Here is a 27,229-nt window from a genome sequence, read left to right as displayed (position 1 = left end):
AATCAAAGTTCCTCTGCAGAGTTCTGGCAGATAAATGCCTGCAGCCGACTGAAACGTCAAAAAAAAAGATAGACCGTAATGTCGACACAGGTGCAGGTCGCAATTTACGCATGCAATAGTTTGAGCACAGTTGCAGAATCTGTATCGAGATTTCACAACTGACTAGAGGCTAGTCCGTTTTTAGTTATTAGCATTCGTGCTAAAATAGTGTGCAAAACCCGAGTCAGCGACATGGTCTTTAGAACTCAATAAAGTTGGAATTATTAATCTGTGCGGTCTGAAGACACGCATGGGATGTCTACGGTCCCCCGGTCGTCTGTGAACACTCGACACAAAGCACGATTTGCTGGCTCTGTAGCTAGCCGTAGCAGCTAGCTGCTGCACCGCACTGCCTTCCGCCGACGTGCACTTCCCCCACTCTCCCTCCAGCCGGCTAGCCGCAGCGTTAGTCCGGTACATAAAATGAAGCGACTATCAGCATTTTGGGGACCTTCGTGGCTCTTTGGATTTTGCTGATGCATGACGAGACGATACTGTTTTTGTGAGGTGGGTTTTTTTCAATACCTGTCGCTTTTAACTTCTTGCAAACGGCATATCTAAAGACACACCAACCCTGACCTTAGACCGGGTAATGTTAGCTCTGCAATCGCAACATTTAGCCGTTAGCTTCGACTAGATGGAGCCGTCTATTTGCTGGAAAAGTAGCTCGATTACCTGTACGCTAACTTTTGATGGATATTTGCTCTACACTGGCTGTGTCCCGGACACGGTGTACGGCGCAGTCAGTAAACAACTGCAGAAACGTTTGACTGAGTGGAAGCGATGGAACATTTTCACCCTATTTATCCGCGTTTAGACACTTTGCTGCTACGTCACCGTTGCTTGTTATTAGCCTTTCCGTATCAGTGTGCGGCTGCTGACATGGGCCAGGCTATTTCCTGGAGCCAACCATGCCTTTGAAGTGTTTACATTGAGGAATCGCGCATAGCTCTGCAAATGTTCCAACTATTAAATAGAAAAGTGGCACCGGGATGAACAACTAGCGATGTGTGCTAACGTTACACTTTATCAACACGCACGCACGATGGAACATTGATTTGAAACGTTAACATATTTAATAGGAACTTCAGCTAGCCACGATGTTGAAACGTCAACTTCAACATCACGTCAATTACTTTTGTCCCGGACTAAGCCACCGAACTTGCAAAGAACATTATTACGATCTAATCTATTGGTGATAGTAGTTTACGCCGAACATCTGTTGGGTTTGTGCAGAACTTGGGTTTGAGTTTGGGTCGCTGTCGACATTTGTGATTTCTCTTTTCCAGTGTCGTCGCTAACGACTTCATTTATCACGGTGATGTAACAACAACCTTTGGTGGAGAAAATGTATCAGTCAGCTTAACTTGGTCTACCGTCATGTTTTGTCCCACACGTCGTTTTTGTGTCGGTGGAATGGCCGATGGTGGATGTTGGTTCAGTGTTGCCTGATTTGCGGGATGTAAACGCCACAGTTCTGGCTGAACATGCATTTGAAACACTTGAGAATTGTGCCATTGCAACAATAGACATGGGATTGCAGCTGCCTTGGTTTCCTGGCATTTTTCTTTGCGAGTTGTTCTGCATTACTGATTAAGAGCAGCTTCAATTCCTGGATTACACGTCTGCTTCCAGCTGCCGTATCGACGACCGCAGAGAACATTGTGCGAGGGATTCCTTCAGCTCACAGGATGTTATTTCCCTCATTGTTGTCTTATTTTATTTCGCAACTGACGAAACGCAGCACGGCCAAGGTAGATCTGCATCTAAGAGACCCCCCCCACTCATTGTGTTTGATGTCTGATGGATAGAACCCAGAGAATAGCATCACGGAGACATTATTGGGTCATCCGCATCATCCAAATGCCAAATATTTATGAGGCGATTCAGCGTAGATATAACAAACAATACCAATTGGAAATAACGTTTCCGCCCCAGTATTGTCTTTTTTTGAGGTAGAGAAGTACATTTAACTTCCGGTTATTTTCTCGGTGGGTAAAATGGTGAACCCGTTCAGCTCTGCGTTGTTTGTTTTAGTATTTTGTTAATGGCGTGAATGTGTGAGCGGAACTAAGTTACGGGCGGCTGAGGTTCTACACGAAATGAGTCCCGCTGCAACAGGAAGTTCTGCACACGGAAGTTGTGTGTTCTTTGTGTATCCCGTTTTACGGCTGTTTTTATTTATAAAAACACCGCTCTACTCTTGGGAATTTATGTTTCTGCACGCAGCCTTTTCGCCGCTTTGGAGTATGCGTGGCTGGGTAAGAAACGTAAAGAATTGTTTAAGCGGTTTCCGCCCGGTGCGTCTCCTGTAACACTCGCGCTATTTTCCCGAGTTAGCGAGAAAGGTCGATTACATCGCTGGTAACGTGTGTGCGATTAACATATGGAAATCACAGGCAACGACACGACGGCATCGTGCAAAGGAATGCGTTAAGTTGATGTCAACCTTGCTTTTGGAGTTACTGGAGGTCTGATTAGTTCGGTGTGACAGGTCACTTATTGCAATTTCGTATGATAATAAACAAATACTGGCTGGCAGTGTGTGTGTGTGTGATGTTTTTTGTGTGCAGACTCGTAAAACGTGTAGCCTTAAGCTCACAGTGTCACATTTGGTTTAAGGCTTTTTTTTAATAAACTATCATATAAGAGGCTGTTCACAGCACCACATTCTTGAATTTGGTAGTTTTATTCCCCTCCGCCAATGAGATGTGATAGCCGGCGTTTATTTATCTGTCTGTAACTCGACAGATTACGTACAGATTTTCGTGAAATTTTCTGGAAATGGTCACGGGACAAGGAACCTGATTACAATTTGGTGATGTTCTGGATTTCAGAGGGGTTTCGACTCTTGATTATTTAAAGTTCAGGGCCAGGGGCTGATCATTAAGCAACCTTCACCATTATGTTACCTTTTTGTATTTTTTTTCTATGCTAATTTCCTTTTTTTTTTACCCCCCCCCCCCCCAAAAAAAAACAACAACTCTTCTAAGATGGTTTTATTCCTTTTTCAATGGCAGATCTCTCTAAAGGAGGTCAAAATCAGCACAGGGAATGGACGAGCAGAAATCAAACTGCGAAGAGAATGACTCTGAACCAACAGGTACTTTTCCACACCTCATCATCAAATCCAATGATCACAAAGATCTGTTTCTTGTTGCTTTAAAAGCGAAGTCCTAATGGTTTAAAATACGTTTTCTCAATGTGTGGTCAAGAAAATAAACAGAATGATTTCAATGGCTATCTATTAATGGATAGTCAATAATTTCTTTGTGGTCTGGAGAAAGTCCCTATCCTTATCTTCTCCTTTTCCATAGCTGATGATAATGCCTCATCAAAGCAGCTTGAGGAGGATTCCAAAACCTGTACTGCTGCTGAAGATGTGTCTGGTTCCACTGTAGCATCTTCAAGCACACATATGTAAGCAGTTTTAAAATGCAGATTATAAAGGATGTTGCTTGTACCATATCAAACGATCGAGTAACAAAAGATAAAACATATTTTAACCAGTATTCACTGTAACTTTGCAGAGAGAGTGTTCAGGTCTGTGCACTTTGTAACTGTGTGGAGTGGAGTCTGCACGGGCAGCGGGAACTGAGATACTTTGGGCCATTTTCTGAGTGGCGGACCCTCCAGCCCTCAAGTACTCCATTGCCTCAACCCGGAAATGATGACTTGTCTTCCATTGGCTTTTCAGTTCTGCCCTGTTTGGCAGCACTCCTTGATGACTCAGGTTGGCCCAAAGACATTTAGCCGCTATTATTAGGGTATTATCTGTTGACAACCTGAAAAATAAATTGTAATTTTGGCTTATATTAAACAGGGGGTTGTTGGGTCCATCATTGGTGTGCTGTATGGTCTGAGGGAGTGAAGCAGCATGAAAATGACAAGCTAAAAGATGTGGATAAGGCAGTTATCTCAGGAATACCGCGGGTGAGTATACATTTATAAATTTGTTTGTTGTGAGTACACATTTATAAACTAAAAAAAGTGTACATTTTATTTTGGCAATAAGAAATCCTAATTGTATTTTGAATTGATTCCAGCTTTGCGAACACTGCAAAAGGCTGGGTGCAACCATTCGGTGCCACGCTGAGGGCTGCTCGCGGTTCTACCACTTCCCCTGCTCAGCAGCCAGTGGATCCTTCCAGTCGATGAAGCAGCTGCTTCTTCTCTGCCCTGAGCACATAGACAAGGCAAAGGAGTTGGGTAAGGAACTATAAAATATTGTCAGAAGTATTACAATTTTTGGTTAGCCACACAGTACAGTGCTATCAACAATTTTTTTTTTTTTTTCAAAATTCTAAAAACAAAATGTTAAAGTTTTGTTTAGATTGATTGATTGATTTTTTTGTTCTTTGTAGCAGGTGAAGAGGCTTGTTGTGCAGTGTGTGACTCGGCAGGAGAGCTCTCAGACTTATTGTTCTGTACGGGTTGTGGCCAACATTATCATGCGGCCTGCTTGGAGATTGGAGCCACGCCCATCCAGCGGGCAGGATGGCAGTGCCCAGAGTGTAAAGTGTGCCAGACATGCAGGTGTTTCATCAGTGCAGATACTTTGTCTGAACATTGCATCGGATTCACAGTTTTCCAGGACGTTTACATTTTGAGTTTTAATTTCCTTAGGAAACCAGGAGAAGATTCCAAAATGTTGGTATGTGATGCCTGTGATAAGGGCTACCACACCTTCTGTCTCCAGCCAGCTATGGATTCCCTTCCCACTGACCCCTGGAAGTGTAAAGTAAGTCAAATTTGCCAGTTATCGTGTTTTTGAGAGAATATCATAATTTTAAAAAGCAAGGTGAGTGTACTGTACATTTAATTTCTGTCATTTTCTATGTCAGAGGTGTCGCGTTTGCACGGACTGTGGTGCCCGTGGATTGGAATTACCAGGTTCCACCCAGTGGTTCGAGAATTATGCTGTGTGTGAGGCTTGCCAGCATCACCGCAACTGTACCTGCAGCGTGTGTAACAAGCCAGATGGCTCGGCTGCCACTTTGCAGTCCTGCAGCGTGTGCCATAGGTTGGTTTAACTAAGAAGTGTGACAGTTAACAGATGTTTAGATAAAATAAGAGCTTAGGTGCTAAATCAATCTGTCTTGAAATAGGTTGGTGCACAGCGGGTGTACTTTACCGAAGGAGCTTTCAGAAGACAAATGCATCTGTCTGCATTGCAAAGAGCAGCTGCCTGTCACTCAGCCACACACAGCAGAGATCCAAACCAGAGAGGCACCTGAGGACACTGCAGGACAGGTTGATTTGATAGAGATGACAATCCAAACGGATGCAGCTATGACAACAGAAGAGCACATGGATGTTCCGGAGGTCACCCCAAGGCACAAAAGCTTAGCGGAGACTGATCAGATAGAGGCCAGTGCTAACACAGAGACACCCATGGACTTGGGTAAGTGTAAGTGGGATTGACCAAAGAAGAAAATAATAAATGAATGCTTCTATTTATATCTATAAGGGGAATCTATAAAGATATATTTGCTATAATTTTGGATATAGGGATGGAGGCTGTTGAAGCAGCAGAGGTTACGGAGAAGATTACTGGTGAAGAGAGGGTTGCAAAAGAAGAAATCACGTTAGAGACACCTCTCATGTCTACAGGTAAAATTGGCATAATTACACCTAAACATGAAGCAGTTCTTCGTTTATAGTAGTCCCATTACTTGTAATGAACTGGAAATACTAACTATAATAAATCTCATGTAGAATGTGTGACAATAAAAGAGGGGCTTTCTGTCAAAGAAGAGGGGGTGGAAGTGCCAGTCAGCCAGGGGACCCAAACCTCAGAAATCCAGTCCTGCAAGCCTGAAGTAGATCCATCACCATCACGGCCAGGGCCAGATCAGAAAGAGACCACATCTTCAGTGGAGCAGCAAGCAGAGTTATTGAAAAGTAACCATGATGTTTGGCCAGTCACAAATCAACTCGGTGAGTACCTTTTGTTTGTTACCTTTTTGTTGGGGATCATTCACCCATGAAAAAAGATGAACTAAAAGAACTATTTTGCAGATGCAAATGAAGCTTCCTCTGCTGTAGATATGGAAGGGACATCGCTACCTCACTCTGAGGAAGAGGAAGAAGACGACGATGATGATCCACTGAGAGAAGAACGGTGTCTGGTCATAAAGCAAGAGCTGCAGGAACAAAAGATTAAGCCTGACCTGCTCTTGGACGAGACGTCCAATCTAAGTCATGGAGATGAGAGCAGCAGTGGTTTTCTGGGTTCCCCCGGAGAACCTGATGCTCATCTTTCTATGGAGTTTGGTCTGGAGTCTGGTGCCCATTCGCATGCAGATAACCTGCTGACTGAGACGGATGATTCACTCCCTTTTGAACCTCTCAGAAGCGATCGGGAGAAGGTGAAACGCAGAGGGTCTCCAGGCCGCTCACGGATGAAACAGGTGAAATCTCCGCTCATGTAGGACAGCTTTTCTATTTTTCATGCACTTTCAAAACAGTTTTCTTACAGCAATTTCTTGTATATTTTAGAGCCGAAGCAGTGGTTTTCCAGGGAGGCGTAGACCTCGAGGAGGTGGTGGAGGAAGAGGGCGTGGTGGGAGGTCACGCCTGAAAGCCATGGCCTCCTGCATTGATGCTGTGTTGGTAAGCTATCTGCTCTCATATTGCTTTATATTATTTAAATAATAAAAAGATACATTTAAAAAAAAATATATATATCGATAGTTATTTCCGTTGTAATTTTTGTGTAATGTGCTTGTAATTTAGCAGCTAAGCATGGCCTCAGACACCGGAGTAACCAAGGAGGAAGAGGAGGAAGAAGATGACACCATGCAGAACACAGTTGTCCTTTTCTCAAACACTGACAAATTTGTCCTTCTCCAGGTACAGTTTTTTGTGTTTGAAACATTCTTTACTTTGAGTATATTTTTTATGTTTTCATATTAATTTTTTCTTCCATTTTAGGACATGTGCGTCGTGTGTGGCAGTTTTGGAAAGGGTTCCGAGGGGCAGTTACTGGCTTGTGCACAATGCGCCCAGTGTTACCATCCTTACTGTGTCAACAGCAAAGTAAAATATTATCTCTTTGTTTTATAGCTGCATTTAGTCAACCAATAGAGATTAAATGTATTTTTTTTTTTTTTGTCCATAGATCACTAAGACAAAGCTACGTAAGGGCTGGCGCTGTTTGGAATGTATTGTTTGCGAGATGTGTGGGAAAGCCTCAGACCCCTCCCGTCTTCTGCTTTGCGATGACTGCGATGTCAGTTATCACACCTATTGCTTGGACCCACCCCTGCACAATGTTCCAAAGGGTGGTTGGAAGTGCAAATGGTAAAGATGAAGAGCACAGTACTTTGTTTAGTCTTGTAGCTTAAATGGGGTCACATGGAAATGAAGACTGGTGAATTTGCATATTATGTAAAATATATGGAGCCACAGCCTTGCAAGAGCAATTTGACTGTCCACCTCTTAGCTTCTTGTTTCTGTTGAATCACAGCATTGTTTTTTCATATTTTAGCTGCATTAGGTCATTGTTCCTTCTTTATGTATTTGCAGGTGTGTATGCTGTGTCCAGTGTGGGTCCAACACACCAGGTTTCCACTGTGAGTGGCAGAACAACTATACCCACTGTGGGCCATGTGCCAGTCTTGTCACTTGCCCGGTGTGCAGAGAGAACTTCATGGAGGAGGAGCTGCTTCTGCAGTGTCAGTATTGCGATCGGTGGGTACTGTTCATCAACGTGCATACATGCACAAAACAAAGATACTGCTATGAGACGGGACGGGATTATTTTAATATTTTTCTCGCTAAAAAAGGAGATGTTTGATGTGTGATTTGTCATGAAAATGATGCATACCTGTGTGCTCGGATAGGTGGGTTCACGCTGTCTGTGAGAGTCTCTACACTGAGGATGAGGTGGAACAAGCTTCTGATGAAGGCTTTGCATGCACGTACTGTGCTCCATATGTTCCAAAACCCGTGGGTAAGTCTAAGAACGTGATAAAGACACAACATAGTATGTCGGAACTGTTCTTATTATTTTTCTATCTACCATTTTTGCATAGTAGTAGAGTCAGCCATCATGGCTTCAATAAAGATCAAGGAGCCAGGTAAGTGCTTTGTTTATGAACACTATTTTTGTGGTCTTTTCTTATTCCTTTTGTGAGTCGCTTATATTTGCAAATATCTCCTCTACAGAGCCACAGTTCTACCGTTTAGAGGGGGTGTGGCTAACGGAGTCAGGGATGTCCCTTCTCCGAAGCATCTCCATGTCTCCTCTGCACAAGAGGCGGCAGCGACGCTCCCGTCTTGGTACTCTGTGTTGTGAAGGAGGTGCTGACGGGATGGATCTGAGAGAGGTTGAAGGAGATGGGGAAGAGGGAAAAGGTAATGAACTCTTGGCCCGTCATTATATAAACTTTTTTTTGTTAGCCTTTTCCCACACCCTGTATTTTTACGGTACATGTACAATTGTTACATAGGAGAACCCATGGAGTGTGAAATGAAGATGGAGAACTTGGGGAGCCCTGAACGAGAAGCTGGTGGCGAAAAGGATGCCTGTGCTGATGGAGCTGACGGGATGGCTGACTGTGACATTCTTAAAGGCGGAGATGACACAGAGGACAGCAAGAAAAGGAAGCGGAAACCTTACAGGCCTGGTTGGTTACTCCTTGTATCCAAAAAAACCTCATTTGCATAGATACAAAATATTTACAGATATTTTACTCCTAAATGGTGTTAGGAATTGGAGGCTTCATGGTGCGACAAAGGAAATGCCACACACGGCAAAAGAAAGAATTCTTTGCCCAACTTGCTGGAGAGACTACATTAGATGGCCAGCCAATAGAGAGAACAATCGATGAAGGTCAGTGAGTGATTCAAAATCCTCCTGTGTAATTATAGGTACACCATATAATAACAATACACTCATCACGCTGTATTCCATGACTATAATTGTGTAGGACCTCATCCTGATACAGATAACATTATGGATCCTAAACCAGCAGAGGGTGAGGAACAGGCAAAGAAACGTCGGGGAAGGAAAAAAAGTAAACTTGAGGACATGTTTCCGGCTTACCTCCAGGTTTGTATATTATATTTTAATCTTGTGGTATCCAGAAGTATATTCATATTCTTCTAACCAGTTGTCATTCTTGTTTAAATTGTTTATTTGTAGGAGGCGTTCTTTGGGAAGACCCTGATAGATTTGTGCAAGAGAGCTGTGTTGATACCCCCAGGACAGAGGCCAGCCTCATGCCTTGTCCGACCTTCTTTACCAGCTCCCTCTGGGCTTAGGATTACTTCTCCAGAATGTGAGAGCAGGAATCAATCAATTTTTTTTATTTTAGAGTCGCAAAAACCTTATTGTGAAGTCACACAATCCTTTTTTTTTTTTGCAGCTGATGCAAGTAATCATGTGGCAAAAGATATTTTTCCACTCAAGCAAGAAGGGTGCGAACAATCTCAGGCTCAGAAAGATGGTACAGGTAAATGACTGTTTTTTTTTTTGGGCAGACACATTTGAAACATTTGTACTTGAACTTAAAATTATAACCATTTTTAGGAGTTTCTGCATCTTTATCGCTGAAGAACCTGGCAACGACTGACCCTCATGATTCAGATGCAGATAAGAGTGAAGGTATTCCCTCATGAGCCTGAATATTCAACATTTTTCATGTGAGATTAATCACTTGATCTCCTGTCATGACAGGTCTTCCACAAGGAGTGGAGAATCAAGACTCTGAGCAGTTCTTCAGAAAGGTTTTAGGAGTGTCAGATGGTTCCTCTTTGGGGGGCATGAAGCCCATCTTAGAAAGCAGCAAGGGAGAGAGTCATACTGCTTTGCCACAGAGTGCTCTCCTTCCAGGTGTGCTTAAATAGATTGTCACCATTGATAAAATTTAAATCTATGTTTTCCACCATAAAGTGGGCAGACACATTCATAAATAAATCACAAATGTAAATATTAACCATGGCAAATCTCCTGCAGGGTCTCTGCCCTCAGCTGAAATGGTGGATGCCTTTCCTGGCCTCTCTCAGTCACCTTTTTTAGACATGCGGTATGATTAAACATGAATTTTCAGTGCTCTCCCTGTTGGTCACTGTTAAATTGGATAAGCTGACCAGATGTGTTGAATGATTCTTTTTTCTATACAGGGACCGAGGAGGGCTCTTCAGTCCTGATGGGGGTGAGGAGAGTCCCTGGGCCACCCCTTCTACCCCAGTAACCCCATCCTCCCCTCCGACCCCCACTGAGACAGAAGGTGATGGTCTGTCCTACAACCAGCGCAGTCTGCAGCGATGGGAGAAAGACGAGGAGCTTGGAGAACTTTCAACCATTTCCCCTGTTCTTTATGCCAACACCAACTTTCCCACTCTTAAACGGGATTACCCTGGTGGGTGGACAAAATGGCACAACAACATGCACAGGGCTGTAAGCCAGTTTAAAATGACAACTGTGGCTTTATGTTCCAGACTGGGCCAGTCGCTGCAAGCAAATCATGAAGATCTGGAGGAAAGTCTCTGCTGCTGATAAAGTTCCATATTTGGTATGTTGTTTTTGATTGACTTAGCATAATGACAGGAAACATTATATACCAGAAACATGGCCAGCGATCCAGTTGTTTATATTATACACATATATATGTATAAATATTGATTTCATGTCCATCATAGCCTTGAAGTAGATAAAAAGTCTCAAAACCCTTTTTAAACTGTGAAAATGCCTTCAACTGAAATGTTACAGATTTGCATTTGTTTATTTATACCTAGCCAGCTTTTCAAACTGCACAATTAAATTGAGTAGCATTATATTGCAGGTCAGCGATTTGAGTATACTCTTACCTTGTAAATGTATAAATCTTTCATTGAATTAAAATCTTTTGTCACCTGCAGCAAAAGGCCAAAGATAATCGAGCAGCTCAAAGGATCAGTAAGGCACAAAAGGTACATTTCTGCGTTACCATTATTTTTGTGTAGAAATGTATGTATTTACATGTGAATGAAACATTTTAGTTTTTGATATTGTGAAGTTTACATTACTTATGTGTAATATCTTCTCGCAGCAGGCGGAGAGTCAGGTGTGCAGGCCAATCAAGACAGAGCCTGGGAGAGTCAAAGAACGCCCCAATTTACACCTCAAGATCCCTCTACCTGCCGGCTCTGTGTCAGCCTCGTCCCAACCCAGCTCTGCAGAAAGCCCATTTCCCCTCCTTCCAGATTCTGGATCATCTTCTGTTTTTTTCTCAGATGGACCTGTAAGGACCCCGGGATCAGCTGAAATTCGGACTGATCCCTTAGCCAAGTTTCCACCTCAGTCACCCCATTGTCATTCTCACCCACCTACACCCTTCTCACACACTGGGGCCAGCCCTTTGCAGGCCTCTTTCTCAGGTTATGTTCCTTCCGGCCCACAGGGTCCTCCTCAGGGACGGCCAGCCAGTCTTGGCCCCTTTGACATGCAACCAGGAACTCCTGGAACCCCTAGACGGGCTCAACAGGTTGATCCCTACTTCAGATCACAGCTGCAGAAGCAACAGGGTCATCTCCCACAGACACAACAAGGCTCTCAGGAGTCTTTAGCACCACCAGGAAGTCCTCATTCCAGAGTTGCTGGGATTGGGGAATCGCCCCTGTTCTCGCCTTCTCACAGTACCCACTATGGAGATGCTTTTAGAAACCAGCAAGGAATGGGACGTCCAGAATATGGTTCTTCCCCCTCTCACTCTGGGCAAATTTCCTCACCTGCAAGCACAGGGCAGTACAGGGCTGATATGAGTGTACCTTCTCCACGCTCTTCCACTGGGCGAACTGACTTATCCACTGGCTCTCCTGCTGGGATGCTGGAATCTGGAGATGGTTTATTCAAGGCACCTATGACACCAAGGATGCACCAAGGAGATGGTGGGGCACTCCACCCTGGGGCCTCTCCAAGCCACCCCTCTGAAGGTTACAAACAGTCTCCCTCCCACCCTTTTCCTGAGTCACCGCTAATTCCCAGACCTCAGTCTGGTGACAATTGTTCCCTTGGCCCACAGAGACATCCAGTTAATCAACAAGAAATGTGTCCAAGAGTACCCTCCAGCCCACAATCTCACAGCAACTCTCAGTCTCCCCACACTCCTGGAGGTCACTCCAACGATGGTTACTCTGCCCAGTCTCCAGCGACACCCCGCTTTCAGTCCCCAGAACATTGTTCTCAACCATCATCAAGACCACAGTCAAGAGATGCCTTTACTGCTGTCCAAAAGCCTGTTCGTTCCCCCTCTGTTGCTCCAGAGGCACCAAGTTTCAAAAACTCTCCCCATCACACCAACAGTACTCTAGGAGATCCTCTTTCTGGTAAACCATCTGCACCTCCTCATTTTAGCTCCATTCCCAGCACAGGAGGCTTTCAAATAACCCAGCAGCAAAATCAGATGGTGCAGGGTCAACTTCAACAGTCACAAGCTCAGCAGAATATCGGGCCGGACAACTATGGTGCCAGAGTTCCAACTCCGTCTGGAACTCAAGAAGTACCGGTTGTTCGGCAGCCAGACCCGACCCATCAACCAACTTTGCCGGGCACTCAGGAAATGTCTGATATTTCAACAGTGCAAGATCCTGCATTAGGAGGCCTCAGTCCTTCTGAGCTAGAGAAGCACCGACAGGTATCGGTACGATGCCGCTGAATCATTCTGTGCACTGTGGGTATTTGCTAATTTGCTGTATTTGCTTTGTGTTTTTTAGCGCCAGAGGTTAAGAGAATTCCTAATTAGACAACAAATGCAAAGAAATTCAATTAAACAAGAGAAGGAGGCGGCTGCTGCTGCGGCTGCAGCCGCTGCTGCTGCTGCTGCGGGTAATGCCTCATCTGGCTGGACTGGTGGAGAGATCTGCGCCTTTCAGCAAGACAAGACCCATAGAGCACCTCCACCCTATCCCCAAGTAAACACATTTAACACTGTCTACATATTTAGAAATTAAATGCTCTACAGTGTTATGTGTTGCATATATGTGACAAAAAAACACGTCAAGCTTTTCATGTGCTCCTTAGAATGGAGGAAGTGACATCACTAGATGGCACTAGGGTTCCAACACAAGCTGTATTTGTTATCCTTATGTCTTCATTTAGGATCGTGTTACCATGTCTGCTGCTGGAACTCAGGCTCCTGTAGCAGGTAAGATGCCTGTTGCTGTTGGAGGCTTGGAGGACAAGCTCATACGGCCGCCACCAATGGGAACCCCTGCCATCATGGATCCAAATACACTAAGGTAAATCCTGCAGTCAAATGTATTAACGTTCTGGTGATGCTTTGAGTAAATATGTTCTTTCACTTTTCAAATAAAAGCACATTTTAGCATTAGATATTAAGTTTTCTGTTCATAAAGGTGGTTTGTATGTAATTGAATATATGAATAAGAATAGAAACTGGGCATTTATTTAAATTCTAATTAACTTATTATCTAACTTTGCAGGCCTCAAGGGCCCTCCAGACCTCAGGGCATGTTTAACCGCCCACCATTCCCCCCTCATTGGCAGGACCAGTCAACAGGTCCAAGAAGATTCCCTCAGCCTGACCTTCAGGCTATGGGCATTAGGCACAATCTTAACCCTGCTGCAAATGTTCAGAATATGGAAGGTCTGGGTAATCCTCACACCATAATAGCAGGACATGGAGGAGAAGCGATGCAGCCAATGAGTCAAGGACCTCCACCACAATTTATTGAACTGAGGCACAACGCCCAGCGATTACCACTTCGACCCCAATTTATGCCCCGTGGTCCCCAGCCTAGAGCACGCCTCTTTGTTCCACAGCAAGCAATGTCAGCACCTTATATTTCACAACATCCCATTAGTCAGACTGGTAGCATTCAAACAGATGGTGCGACCAACTCACAGATGGGTTTACAGCAGGGTGGCCTGTCAGTTTTACTGCCCCAGCAACCTACTGGTTCCGTAACACACAAGTCCCACATGGGGCCCCAGGCAGCATCGTCCTCTCCGAATGTTGGCACCGTGCAGAGCCAGCTCCCGCCACAAAGTGTTGTAACACGTCCCCAGCCTACCACTGTAGAAAACAGTGAGGAGTTGCCAGAGCCAGACCTTGAGGGTCTTGGGGATGCCTCAGCTGATGGAGGTGTGGAGGATGAGGATGACTTGGCTCTGGATTTGGACCCTGACAAAGGTGATGATGATTTGGGAAACCTGGACAACCTGGAAACCAATGATCCTCATCTGGATGACTTGCTTAACAGTGATGAATTTGATCTGCTAGCTTACACTGACCCTGAGCTTGACCAAGGAGACCCTAAAGATGTCTTCTCAGACCAGCTGCGGTTGGTAGAGGCAGAAACTGAAGCACCTTCATCTTCATCTGGATCAGCAGGTGTTAAAGTGGAAATTAAAGTGGAGCAGGGGCAGAAGTGTTCCGCAGTACATTCCACTGCTGGCGTCTCTGCAAACCAGCTGCCAGCCTCTTCAAAAACTGCTGGTAACTTAAAGATTAAAGTAGAGGACGGTGGTCTGATTCCTCAGGTGCAGCCCAGACAAATAGTGAAAGATGAAATAGGAGAAGCTGTATCAGCACTTCTTGGTGGTACCACATCTTCACCCAAGTCCACACAACCAGAAAACCAGCCAGCTTCACTGAGCTCTGTTCGATTAGGAGGCCTTTCATACCCTCTGCCAACCCAAACGGATCCATTGCATTTTCCTCCAACCGGTTCAGATGCCGATGATGAGCTTCCTGATGTTGGGGGACAGCACTCACCGGCTGTGGATTTGGCGAAAGTGGAAAGTTCTTTAGATGGCGAATTGCCTCTTTTAATACAGGACCTGCTAGAGCATGAGAAGAAAGAGCAGCAAAAGCAGCAACAGCTCAGTTCCCTCCACCAAGGAGGCGTGGCCCCTCATTTTTCTGCCCTTTCAACAAATCAACAGCCAAACCCTCAGGTAGCTGGACAGATAATGCTTCCACCTCACCATCGTCCACCGCCTCAAGGAATGATGGGACCGCCGGGAATGGTGCCCCGTCCTTCGCACGTGCTGCAGAATCAACAGCCGCAGCAGCAAAGGCTTATGGGTCCTGGCCTTGTACCTCCACCTCACATGGCCATGAACCAGCAGCAGACTATGATAAGGATGGGGCAGCCAGGGATCCATGCTGGTCTTGGTCATCAACAGCAGCCTCAGTCAGGAGTGAAGCAGCCTCCTTTGTCAAATAATTTCTTTCCAGATAAGGGTAAATGCTGTGGTTTCTCTCTTTACCTGGTGTCTGTGTCCTATTGATATTAACAGTTATTACGAAATTCCTTTTTTTCAGATTTGGATAAATTTACAACTGATGACATCATGGATCCAATTGCTAAAGCAAAGATGGTGGCACTTAAGGGTATTAATAGAGTATTGGCACAGGATCCAATGGTTGTACCCCCAGGCATTAACAGGTACCTTTTTAATCTTGCTTTTCTGTTTCTAAATTTTTTGTCATCAAACCAAGATAGAAAAAAAATGGCAAGATTTTTGATTAATAAGGAAACTACTGTACAGACCTATTACAAATTACACTTGCCATATATCCATATAGTCACCATTAATTTAAATCTAAAACACTGAATAATATTTTATGTTTTAGCTTAATTGCCTGTTACTGACAACAGTTGTGTTAATATTTAAAGCAAAGTACACAATAGCTGTTGTATGATAGTATATTTATTAACTTTATATCCTCTTTTTAAGGGAACAAGTTTCCTTGCTTGCTCAGAGACTGGCCTCTGCTCCGGCCACAGATGCAGGACAGCTTCCATCTGGTCCTCCAAAGGTATTACATCCCTCTAAAAATGGCATTTATTTTATGTATATATGTATTGTGTAATTGATTGAGAGATTTTTTGTTCAGGAGGGAGAGACAAGTGATCCCACCCAGTCAAGACCCAACCCCCCACAATTTGTGCAAGGAATTATCAGTAAGTTCTCTCCCTTGACATAGCCTGTTGACCTGTTCTTGTCTCCATATCGTCGTATAAAACCACCCAAATCTTTTTCAGATGATGCAGAAAAGCACCAGTATGAGGAATGGCTTCTTCACACCCAGCAGTTACTTCAAATGCAGTTGAAATTTTTGGAGGAACAGATCGGAGTTCACCGTAAATCACGCAAGGCGCTGTGTGCAAAGCAACGCACAGCTAAGAAAGCTGGCCGGGAGTTTGCTGAGGCAGATGCCGAGAAATTAAAGTTGGTCACAGAAGAACAGAGCAAAATCCAGAAACAGCTTGACCAGGTATGGAGATTAGATTTATGCAGGAGATCAGCAGTTGGGATCAGATGTGTAAAGTCCTTTATTTTCATAACTATTCTAGGTACGGAAGCAACAGAAGGAGCACACCAATCTCGTAGCAGAGTACAGAAGCAAGCAGCAACAGCATCAGCAAAGCTCGAGTCTTCTTAATCCAGGACATTCTGGTCCGGCGGGGGCACCTCACATGTTTCCCAAGATGCCTGGCCAGATGGTAATTGGCCAACAAGGAGCACAAGTGATGGGCCAACACCCAACCATGATGCCCCAGGCAGGAATGCCTGTCCGTATGCCTCAAGGGCAGCCTTTTGTTGGGGGACCTCAACCCCAGCTTCCGGCCACTCTTGGGAACAGCGGTGTTAGAGGGCCTGGTCCCGCAGCAACCCCAGCAGGGTTTCTCCCACAGGGGCCAGGAATGCAAAGTCCAGACGCTCGTCTTCTGCAAGAGAGACAGCTTCAACATCGAATGCAGATGGCAAAGCTTCAGCAACAGCAGCAACAAATAATGATGGGCCAGCAACCTATACCTCACGCAGGTAACTCCCAAACCAACTTAATCCCTCAGACTCAGTCAGGTATGATTGGGAACCCCGTTATGGCCCAGCAAGTAAATGCTCAACAGGGAATGCCATCAAATCAGGGCAGTACACAAGGCATGATGCAGATTCCACAAGGAGTGGTTGGAAGTCAGACTGTGGTGTCACTGCCACAGAACCTTGCTGGCCAGCCTATTCACCACGCCCAAGCAATAGCAGGCCAGCCAGGGATTATGGGAAACCAGCAAGTTGCAATGTCAGAGCAGCAGAGACCAATGCAGATGTTGAGCCAACAGGGAATGGTGGGATCTCCAGGTCATCCTGGCATAAGGGGTCCGCATAGTCATTTGACACCACAGCAGCAGAATATTTTGGCCCAACGCATGCTTGCATCCCAGCAGCAGCAACAACAGCAACTTCATCAACAGCAGCAACAACAACAACTTCATCAACAGCAGCAACAACAGCAACTTCATCAACAGCAGCAACAACAGCAACTACAGCTGCAGCAGCAGCAGCAACAACTACAGCAGCAACAAAATGTTGACAAGAACATGATACAGTTTCAGCAACAGCAGCAGATGGCACAGAAACAACAAGCAATGCAAATCAGCAGTCAACCCAGTCAAGATCAGGGAGGACTTTCCCAACCTTCTACACCACAGATGGGCTCCTCACCCTGTACAAGAAGTGTAACACCTCAACCACACGGAGGAACGGATAGTCAGCATCCATGTCCCAAAGAGAGTGGGCTCCTTAGCCCTGAATCAAAAACACCACCGCAGCACAGTGGACCCTCCACTCCCAGTCACGTTTACCAAGTAGGTTCTGCGAATCAGTTACAACAGAAAAAAGATCATTTAAATCTTCAGAAACAAACAGGTCTGATGGGAAACCAACAGTCTATGGTGCAGCAGCAGCAACCTCTACTCACACCCCAGCGACAAGGCTCTGTCACTGACGACAAACCCAGTATGATGAATATTAAAGAGGAAGGAAAGACAATTGATATATCAGTGCAACAGCAGCAGCAGCAAGCAGTCCAAAACCCCATGATGCAATCACAAGATTCCAGCATGCAGTTGCAGGTTACGGGCCAGCCACATCCAGGGCAGCAGCAACCTGTTGTGATGGGTCATAATCCACAGCAGCAAGCTCTTATGGCCCAGCATCAAAAGCAACAGGCCATGATGGGCATTATAAGAGCCCAGCAGCAAGGCATCACTGCACAGAGGCCCGCCCTTCAACCCGGACAGATTCGAACCCCTGTCAACATCCAGGCTATTATTGCTCAGAATCCTCAGCTCCGCAACCTTCCCCCAAACCAGCAAATCCAGCACATCCAGGCCATAATCGCACAGAGGCAAATCCAGCAGGGACAGATGCTGCGGATGGCAATGGGCCAGGGTCAGATCAGGCCCCAAATGCCACCAGGACAAGTGTTACAGGTCGGACAGCAGCACCAGTCCAACATGTTGCAGCCTGGTGTTAATTCTCAAATGCAGCAGGGGATGGTGGTTCATGGGCAACAGCAGCAGTCACATACAGGAGAGATGATGCAAAATATTTCAAGGAGTCAAGCACCTGTACCCCCCGCTACTGCTGAGCAGGGCCGTATGGCCATGCCGGCATCGCCTTGTCAGCCTCTGGCCAACCCCCCTGGTGATCCTCAGCGTCATGCGTTCAATCAGAATATGGCAATGCGCCCACCCACTCCCAACCAGAATCAACAAGCACTAATGGCTGCAGGAGGCCGTGTGCAGGGGTCCCCATCACATGCATATTCTCCAAGAGGTCCCTTTGGCATGAGTCCAGTCCACCCAGCCTCTCCCAATTCGTCTCACGCCTCCTCGCCCTCTATGGGCGATGGTAGGGCAGGAAGGGGGAGTCCATACAATCAAATTAAAGCCTCTCCGCTCAGGTCACCTGGAGCCAAGAGTCCACTTGATTCTCTGGTATTAAAAGTGGAAACTCAGACATCAGGCAATGAAACATCTCAGACAGCCTTGGGAATTCCCAATGGTCCACAAAAAAGCATCAATATTAAGCAACAGACACAGCAGGTCTCAGAAGTCCTTGGTCCACACGCTCAACATGGGTCTAGTGGAGAGAATCCCCGCAGGTTTTCATTGCAGAACATTAAACAAGAGCCCAGAGAGGTTCACTGTGATGGTGCAGCTATTGCTAATTCAAAGGCAGTGAAGAGGGAAGTAACAGGGGAGGCGGTGACTTTGGGGAACAACCCTGGTTTTATCAATGAGGGAAATATATCTGGAGACCCTGGGAATCAAGGCCCAAGATCAGAGACCGGACAGCAGCTTCTGCAGAAACTTCTGAAGACCAAAAACCTTCAGCTGGGTGCTCAGAGGCCTGCGGATGGCATTCACAATGAGATCAACGGTCACATCAACACCAAACTGGCCATGCTGGAGCAAAAACTTCAAGGGACCCCACAAAACATGGAGGTACATTCAGTGCATGTCTTTTTTTCTTTGTGATTACGTTAAAGAAAACGTAACTTTCCTAACCTTTACAGGATTTACAGTCCATAACAAAACGGGCAGCTGTTCAAAAGCCAAAGCGAACGATAAAGGCAGCAGGAGGGCCTAACGCACGGAAGAAGAATAAAAAGGAAGAAGTTGGAAAAAGTACAGAAACACTCATAAAGCAACTAAAGCAGGTAAAAGACATTGTGGTTACATTAATAATAGATGTCTGAAAGATGGCTACTTAATGTAGTTTTCTTGCTTGAATCAACTTTCCAGGGTCTTTCTCTGCTACCCCTCATGGAACCTTCCATTACGGCCAGTCTGGATCTGTTTGCCCCTTTTGGAAGCAGTCCAGCCAATGGCAAAGCTCAGCTCAAGGGGTCGTTTGGAAATGCAGTGCTGGACAATATCCCAGACTACTATTCACAGTTGCTCACCAAGGTAGATATGGTTGGATTTACGGGCGCAGCTGCTAGTCAGAGACACAGTCAAAGAACCGAATATTAAAATGCCTGTGCTCTGCAGAATAATCTCAGCAACCCGCCAACACCGCCATCCTCCCTGCCACCTACTCCCCCACCTTCAGTACAGCACAAACTGTTGAACGGCGTGACTTCTGCAGAGGAACTAGCTGGTGGTCAGAAAGACAAAAAGCCAGCAGAGGAGCCAATGGGTAAATCTGGCACATTCAATCGGAATTCACCGTTACGACGTTTGCAATTACGTTCTAAGTAACTTTTTGCCCTTACAGAATCTGTCACATTGGAAGTAAAGAGTGTGGACATTCTTGCAGCTCTGCCCACCCCACCACACAACCAGAATGAAGACATCAGGTACAGATGACTGATCCTTTTTTCTATTAGTCGGCGTTTATTAATCCTCATTATGATGGTCGGGAATGTCTTTTAAACAGGATGGAGAGTGATGATGAGGATGCCCCAGAGAGCATCATCCCTGCATCCTCTCCTGAGAGCAACATAGGAGATGAAGCCAAACGATTCCCTCATCTTCAGGAGCCCAAAGAGGAAGAGACAGAGAGGGCCATATCCCCCATCATCCCCCTCATACCTCGCACTGCCATCCCAGGTACCGCCGAAGATGCTTCAAACATATATTCTTGTGTCAAATCTAAGACGAGCAGATCAACAAATAACCTTCTATAATTTCTTTTAGCTTTTCCAGAATACAAACCACTCGAGGGAAGCGACAGTAAGGTAGCATCCACATCAAACCACTGGGAGAAAGCTAAAAGCAACGAGGTGTCTGTTACGCTGACGCTGTCCTCTGCTGCGGCTAAGGTATCGAGTGCTGCTGTCCATTCAGTTCAGCCTTCTGTCGGCTTCAGGCGCTAAAAGAAATCTCGATTTCTTCCAGAAACTGAACCATGTGATGATGGCCATGGCCCAGCTTCTTAATATTCAGATGCCAGGTTCTTATGAGCTGAGTTTTCCTCCTCAAAATCCAGACATGGCTGATTTCGATGGTCCCGGGAAAGGTCCCGGCCAGTCAGGTACGCATTTAGAACGTTGTTGTTTATTGGCTCATTCAAATTCAGTAAAAGTGTTGCTAACTTTTGCTAGCATGGTTGCCGACTTGATCTAACCTTTTTTTTTTAAATGTTACATGCAGCTAGAACATTATGAACAAAATTAAATAGCTTGAGTATGGATATAGCCCATTGACTTGTGAAGCAAAATTCCTTTTTAATGGATTTCCTGTGTTCCTAAAGACGCTTCCTCAGTCTTGATGCAGGCAATTCCATTTGTCAGTTAGTAGAACTTGACTAGATTGAATAGTTGCATTCATGATTAATTTAAAGGTTAAAATCGTAACATCCTGACTAATATTAAGTTGGTGCTTTTCCCAAAGCTCTGGGTTTATCGGACGGCGCTGCAGTCAGTCAGGAGGAGTGGCTGAGGCAGTTCGATGTGTCTCTGCCCGGCTGCACTCTGAAGAAACACGTGGACATTCTGGCACTCATTAAACAGGTCGGCCTTATTTTAAAACATTCCACTTAATGAATATCTTTGTGACCGCTGCAGCTCTTATATGTTCGTTTTCATTCCAGGAATTTTCCGAAAAAGAAGACAAACCAGTTCAGCACTGTTACACGACAAATGTAAGTGATCTGGATGTGCGCCACCTTCCGGATATCCCGGTGGAGGAGTCCCCGCCCTCGTCGCCGTCCCCTCCGCTTCCTGCCGTGTCTGCTGCTGCGTCATCCAGTGAAGCCGAACCTGTGAAGAAGTCTGCCTCTTCGTCCCCGTCTCCCTCCAGCCCCGCTCAGGTCCAGATCAAGACGGAGGCTGAAAGCGACATCGGTGCTGCTGCAGACGCCGCTCAACCCGCAGACCTCGGAGAGCCCGAACCTCCGGAGTCTGACGCGGCTGCTGCAGCTCCCTGTGCGGATCCAGAACCCGCGGCTCCCGCTGATGTTCATCATTCTGCCAAGGAGGAGGACTTGACTGCCGAGCAGGTCGAACTTCCTGAAGAGCCCTCCAACAGCTTGGAGTCTTCCATTAAGACCTTGAAGCACCGCAGGCCCCTCTCCATCGATGAAGAGGAGGTGCTTCCTAACGTGAAGAAATGGAAGGGGATCCGCTGGAAGCGCCTTCCAATAGTCATCTCCATACGCAAGGGGAGTTCGAAGAAGGAGACCAGCCGCGAAGTGTCGGAGCTGATGGAGAGCCTGCGGATCACGCTCCGACCAGAGAGGCTGCCTCGGGATAAACGCAAGTGCTGCTTCTGCCACGAGGAAGGCGACGGAGCCACCGACGGACCCGCTCGGTTGCTGAACATAGACGTTGACCTGTGGGTGCACCTGAACTGTGCCCTCTGGTCCACGGAGGTGTATGAGACTCAGGGGGGAGCCCTCATGAACGTGGAGGTGGCCCTGCGCCGCGGTTTGCGCACCCTATGCGCGTTTTGTCAGAAAACCGGCGCCACCAACAGCTGCAACCGCCTGCGCTGCCCCAACGTCTACCACTTCGCCTGCGCCATCCGAGCGCGCTGCATGTTCTTCAAGGACAAGACCATGCTGTGCACCCAGCACAAGCTGAAGGGGCCCAGCGAAGATGAGCTGAGCCTGTTTGCCGTGTTGCGCCGCGTCTACATCGAGCGCGATGAGGTGAAACAGATCGCCAGCATCCTGCAGCGAGGAGATCGGATCCACTTGTTCCGTGTGGGTGGACTCATCTTCCATGCTGTTGGCCAGCTGCTTCCTTCCCAAATGGCAAACTTCCACTCTCCCACCGCCATCTTTCCTGTCGGCTACGAAGCCACGCGGATCTACTGGAGCACCCGGCTGCCCAACAAGCGCTGCCGCTACCGGTGCCGCATCAGCGAGGACGACGGGCGACCCTTGTTTGAAGTGCGAGTTCTGGAGCACGGCATGGAGGACCTGCAGTTCCGGGACTGTACTCCAGAAGGTAAAATGTGACTCGCTGATGCTTCATCGTAGCTCAATTCTGGCTTCATCTTTTTAACGGTATTTCTGTCATTTTGTTGGTTTTTAGGTATCTGGAACCAGGTGGTCCAGAAGGTGGCCCAACTCCGAGAAGAATCCTCAATGCTGAAGCTGTTCACTGAACACGTGAAGGGAGAAGACATGTATGGGCTGACAATTCATGCAGTCATGAGGATCACTGAGTCGGTAAGAAGGCGTTTGACTCGCTCTCCGTTCAGATGGAGGCGCATGTGGTCACAGCAGTGAAGAAAGACCAAAGCATGATCTGTTCTCCGCTTTAGCTGCCTGGAGTGGAGAACTGCCAGAACTACCAGTTCAGATATGGCCGTCATCCGCTGATGGAGCTCCCTCTGATGATAAATCCCACCGGCTGCGCTCGCTCCGAGCCCAAGGTCTCCACACAGTGCAAACGGTAAAGTCACATGACTCCACATTCCTTCTAAAGTAACAGAAAGAAGGAGGATTTGCAGTTTAACTTTTCTTCATCTCGCTCAGCAACTCAAACATCAATCTTCTCCATTTTAAGGCCCCACACTCTAAACAGCACCAGCGTGTCCAAGGCCTACCAGAGCACCTTCACCGGAGAGCTCAACACGCCGTACAGCAAGCAGTTCGTCCACTCCAAGTCGTCCCAGTATCGACGCTTGAAGACTGAATGGAAGAACAACGTGTACCTGGCCCGATCCCGCATCCAAGGCTTGGGTCTCTATGCTGCTAAAGACCTGGAGAAGCACACCATGGTCATCGAGTACATTGGCACCGTCATTCGCAACGAGGTGGCCAATCGCCGTGAGAAGATCTATGAGTCGCAGGTACCCGAGCTGTTGCCCACACAAACTAGTTGGAGTTTAAAGGATGAAAAATGGAACAGCAAAGTATCTTCTGACAGTGAAGCTGTGTAGATGTTAGACTGTGCACTGACGTGCTCTCCTCGACCCTCCAGAACCGCGGGATCTACATGTTCCGCATCAACAACGAGCAGGTGATTGACGCTACTCTGACCGGCGGACCAGCTCGGTGAGTGTGGCCTCACTCGGATCCCCGCCGACCTCGAGCGCCTCTTTAATCTCACGCCTTCCCTCTTTCCAGGTACGTGAACCACTCGTGCGCTCCCAACTGCGTCGCCGAGGTGGTAACGTTCGACAAAGAAGACAAGATCATCATCATTTCCAGCCGCAGGATCCCAAAGGGAGAAGAGGTACGGTGTTCCAGAAAGTAGTCCGCTTGTCCTTCTCGGGTGGTCCTGCTGCTTTTCCTAAACCTCAGCAACCACCAGAGGTCTCTTGGAGACCTTCAAAAGTCTTGGAATGCAAATATGTTGAAATGCGTGTGTGGCAGCCACTAATGGAGCTCTTGCCTTGCAGCTGACCTATGACTACCAGTTTGATTTCGAAGACGATCAGCACAAGATTCCCTGCCACTGCGGTGCCTGGAACTGCCGAAAGTGGATGAACTAAGCAGAGGAAGCTGACTGTCCTCTGACTGGTGCCAGAACACATGCACCAAAGCCTTTGACTCCTTCATAGCCAGTGCATAAGCTGACCTGAAAGGTTTTGGAGGAAGGCCAGGCCTCCGTCACTGAAAGACTGAAGTGCTGACACCTGTAGCCAAAGTTTCGAAGAGCATTAATCAATAAAAGCAAACGACCACCTCCGCCAAGAGCAGATGGAGGGCGGGGCTCGCACCGGATGTCCTTTCCTCTCCTTGACTGTTCTCTGGGAGCGTACAGCGGCTGGAAAACAATCCTCCTCCTCCTCCTCAACACCTCTACCAAATGATTCTGACCCTCTGATATCAGAACTACAGAGCTCATCTGGAGCTTCAACGAAAAAGCCATTTTAAAAACACTGAGAACGAACTAACGACGCGTTTTTATGTTCCAAGTTGGACCTATTTTTATTTTTTTGACCCCCCCCCCCCCCCCCATTGCCTCTTAGAAAAAAAGGCACTTTCCCATCAAACCATTAATGAAGACAACATGGATATTTGGCTAGCTAGACAATCTTTGTGCGGCTCTGCGTGAGGACCGCGTACGACCGACGGTTTATCAAACGATGTAAGTTAATGTAAAATGTCAGATGCTATAGATCTGCGGCTCCAGAGGCGCTGGGTGTTGGGACTTGTCTGGAGTCTTAGGTGGGTTAGCTGGACCCAGTCTACCTCATTGATTCTGTGGGAAGTGACTGCTTTGTATAAAAAACATAACTGCTACTGTGGAACTGGGGGGGGGGTGTTATGGGTTTAGCCTTCTCGGACGAGCAGGGAATCTTAAGCAGCAGGTTTGCTCTATCTACTCTATGCTGATGATGATTTACAATAATGAGCCAACATAATTATTATTCATGTTTATACAGAGGAAATATATGACAGTTTTGATAAGATATTGCATTAAAGTCAGGTGCCCCATTTCTCACTAAATCATCCTGGATGTCCACGTAGCTTGTTTTTTTTTCTTTTTTTCTTTTATTCAAAGTTATTAGCTGTGAAAGCACAATAACATCTTTGTTGTTTTTAAGAGTTAAGATCGTAAAGGTGTGAGTGGGTGGCTTTGGAATTACAGAAGAACCAGTACACACATGCTTGCTGCTTCCCACCCGAAGGTTCCGCTGTAGCTCCAGTGGACGCACGACTACTGCCCCGTCACCCCCCGCCCCCAACACCTCGACCTTCCCACTAGTCAGCCTCGTAAACTCTGAATCGCGCCTCTTCCTCTCTCGTATTCAGCGGACTGTTGTTAAACTCTACTGTAGTAAGTCTTCCTCTGCCCGGGTCCGGCCCGCAGTGTCCCCCCTCTTCCTCCCCGTCCTCCTCGTCCTCCTCATGCTTTCTCCAGTGCTGGTACTGTCCCCCTGAGGCTGAACCACCGGCAGGGAAAGACTTACTGGAAAAAAGGGCATTTGTTTTCATTTCTCAATAAGGGAGCTTTACTAAAAAAAAACTCCACCTTCTATTGCTACTTTTATTCCTTTCCTCCCCTTAACCTAAGACCTCATGTGATTTTAAAAATGCAAAGTTGTATAGTCTGTATATATACGGTATATGCATTAGGGGAACAGCAACTCTTTATCCAGCCCCTTTGTAATCAATAAAGTCAAAAATGTGTAGAGAAATAAAACATGGGAAAAAAAATCAACCACTGGATATCATTTAACAAAGAGAAATCTGTATATATCTATAAATATATGTAAAATGGCAAACTAATATCTTTATGTATATGAACAGAGTGTTGCATTTTCCTGTTTTTCTATTAGTCTTTTTTGCTAAAAGCTCTCAGAGATGAGTTTGTTAAAATGGATTATGAGAAAATATCCGGACTTGTGATTCAAATTTCTATTCATGTGGAGGAGCCGTGGATTAGACATGAAATCACGTATTGCGTAAAGCAGTATAATGGTGCATAGCATTTGTATTTATGTAATATTGTTCATGTTTCTTTTTTAAATTTTATTTATGCTACTGCTTGTCGATTACCAAAACCCGTCTCCCTTGATCGGTTACAATTGGCTCCATTTACTCTTAAATGGGAAATCTTGAATTCTCTAGAATATTGTTAGTGTTTTGCTTTTTCTACCTTCCCTCTAGAAGTGAATGTGTTGGTAAACCTTGTGAAATGGTTACTTGGCCTAATGTATGTTATGATGTAATACTCAAAAGTTAATCCTATACGTAACCTGGTGATGAATTGCACTCTAGTATGACGGAGAACTTCTCTAAAAGTAGATGTTGATCAAGTATCCGCAGCAACGATATCGTTTTTACTGTTTCTATTTCAAGGGAAGACACAACGCCGCTCACTGGATCTTGTTTTTTTTTTTTTTTTTTTTTAGGCTTAAGAGTTTTGAAGTTCTCAGAATCTTAATTTAAATTCTCTGCATATCTTCTAATTTAATAAAAAGTTTGCTCAAATCGAAAGGTTTTTTTAACCTCAACTTTTTAAAAAAACAAACAAAAAAAACTGATGTTGCATCTGTACAGCAGAGATACTTTTAGGGAATATGAATAAATGATCATTTTTATTGTATGTGGCATGTTTTGTATGGATATTATTTTCAATTGTACATATTTTTTTCAGGACGTCAGAGGTTGCATCTCTTTATATACAGCTTTGCTGCTCCCCCTTCCCCTGCCATCCTATTTCTTTGTCTGCTTTTGTTTCTTGTAAAAGGTAAATAAAATGCATTTTAAATATGCACTCGTTTCTTTTTCTTTCAGCAACTATCAGCTTTGTCACTTCCTGTGGTGTATGTAAGGGTCAGTAGAAGATCCCCTGGTCCTGCTTGAGGTTTATCCACCATTGCTTATGAGGGTCAGGCTAAAGCAGCTATAGAAACCTTGACTGCAACAAAATAAAGTTTAAATACAAGGAAATGCTTCGAGACCAAGAAGCATTGTGGGAAATTGCTTCTCCTTGCTGAATTCAGAACATTTGAGTCTAAAAAAAATTAGGGG

General features: G+C 45.8%; 1 protein-coding gene across 4 annotated transcripts; it reads left to right on the top strand.

Annotated features, from left to right (window-relative positions):
* Positions 1-390: 390 nt before the first annotated feature.
* Positions 391-26,970, top strand: kmt2d (lysine (K)-specific methyltransferase 2D). 4 transcript variants are annotated; one of them, XM_057040539.1, is made up of 56 exons: positions 391-546; positions 3,060-3,142; positions 3,357-3,459; positions 3,570-3,772; positions 3,863-3,972; positions 4,086-4,248; positions 4,407-4,575; positions 4,666-4,780; positions 4,884-5,062; positions 5,148-5,449; positions 5,551-5,652; positions 5,758-5,979; positions 6,061-6,452; positions 6,541-6,654; positions 6,778-6,894; positions 6,976-7,080; positions 7,163-7,344; positions 7,570-7,734; positions 7,887-7,996; positions 8,079-8,123; positions 8,212-8,400; positions 8,496-8,672; positions 8,756-8,878; positions 8,994-9,097; positions 9,191-9,326; positions 9,414-9,500; positions 9,578-9,652; positions 9,725-9,880; positions 10,004-10,073; positions 10,171-10,409; positions 10,489-10,562; positions 10,909-10,959; positions 11,079-12,668; positions 12,742-12,939; positions 13,127-13,266; positions 13,471-15,236; positions 15,318-15,441; positions 15,734-15,815; positions 15,894-15,960; positions 16,042-16,274; positions 16,354-19,290; positions 19,362-19,505; positions 19,591-19,755; positions 19,840-19,987; positions 20,066-20,147; positions 20,228-20,400; positions 20,488-20,612; positions 20,689-20,824; positions 21,184-21,302; positions 21,383-22,742; positions 22,830-22,966; positions 23,062-23,192; positions 23,307-23,592; positions 23,724-23,797; positions 23,870-23,978; positions 24,145-26,970. In XM_057040539.1, exons 2-56 carry the CDS (start codon positions 3,094-3,096, stop codon positions 24,235-24,237), a joined length of 14,847 nt encoding a protein of 4,948 aa, XP_056896519.1. In that variant the 5' UTR covers positions 391-546; positions 3,060-3,093; the 3' UTR covers positions 24,238-26,970. The 4 variants fall into 4 exon arrangements, with proteins under 4 accessions (XP_056896519.1, XP_056896520.1, XP_056896518.1 ...); XM_057040540.1 differs by having other exon boundaries at positions 4,404-4,575; positions 8,082-8,123; positions 8,976-9,097; positions 11,079-12,662; XM_057040538.1 differs by having other exon boundaries at positions 4,404-4,575; positions 8,976-9,097; positions 11,079-12,662.
* Positions 26,971-27,229: the final 259 nt, after the last annotated feature.

Source organism: Takifugu flavidus, chromosome 8 (genome assembly GCF_003711565.1).
Source record: "Takifugu flavidus isolate HTHZ2018 chromosome 8, ASM371156v2, whole genome shotgun sequence".
Taxonomy (NCBI): domain Eukaryota; kingdom Metazoa; phylum Chordata; class Actinopteri; order Tetraodontiformes; family Tetraodontidae; genus Takifugu; species Takifugu flavidus.
Note: the sequence above shows the minus strand (reverse complement) of the source record. Positions and strands in the feature narration are given on the sequence as shown.

Bases quoted from the DNA above. Each gene is read 5' to 3' on its own strand.
- kmt2d (XM_057040536.1), top strand. From the start codon at position 3,094: ATGGACGAGCAGAAATCAAACTGCGAAGAGAATGACTCTGAACCAACA. The intron at 4,576-4,665 runs GTGTTTCATCAG...TAATTTCCTTAG, and splicing joins AAAGTGTGCCAGACATGCAG to GAAACCAGGAGAAGATTCCA. The intron at 19,506-19,590 runs GTAAAAGACATT...TCAACTTTCCAG, and splicing joins TCATAAAGCAACTAAAGCAG to GGTCTTTCTCTGCTACCCCT.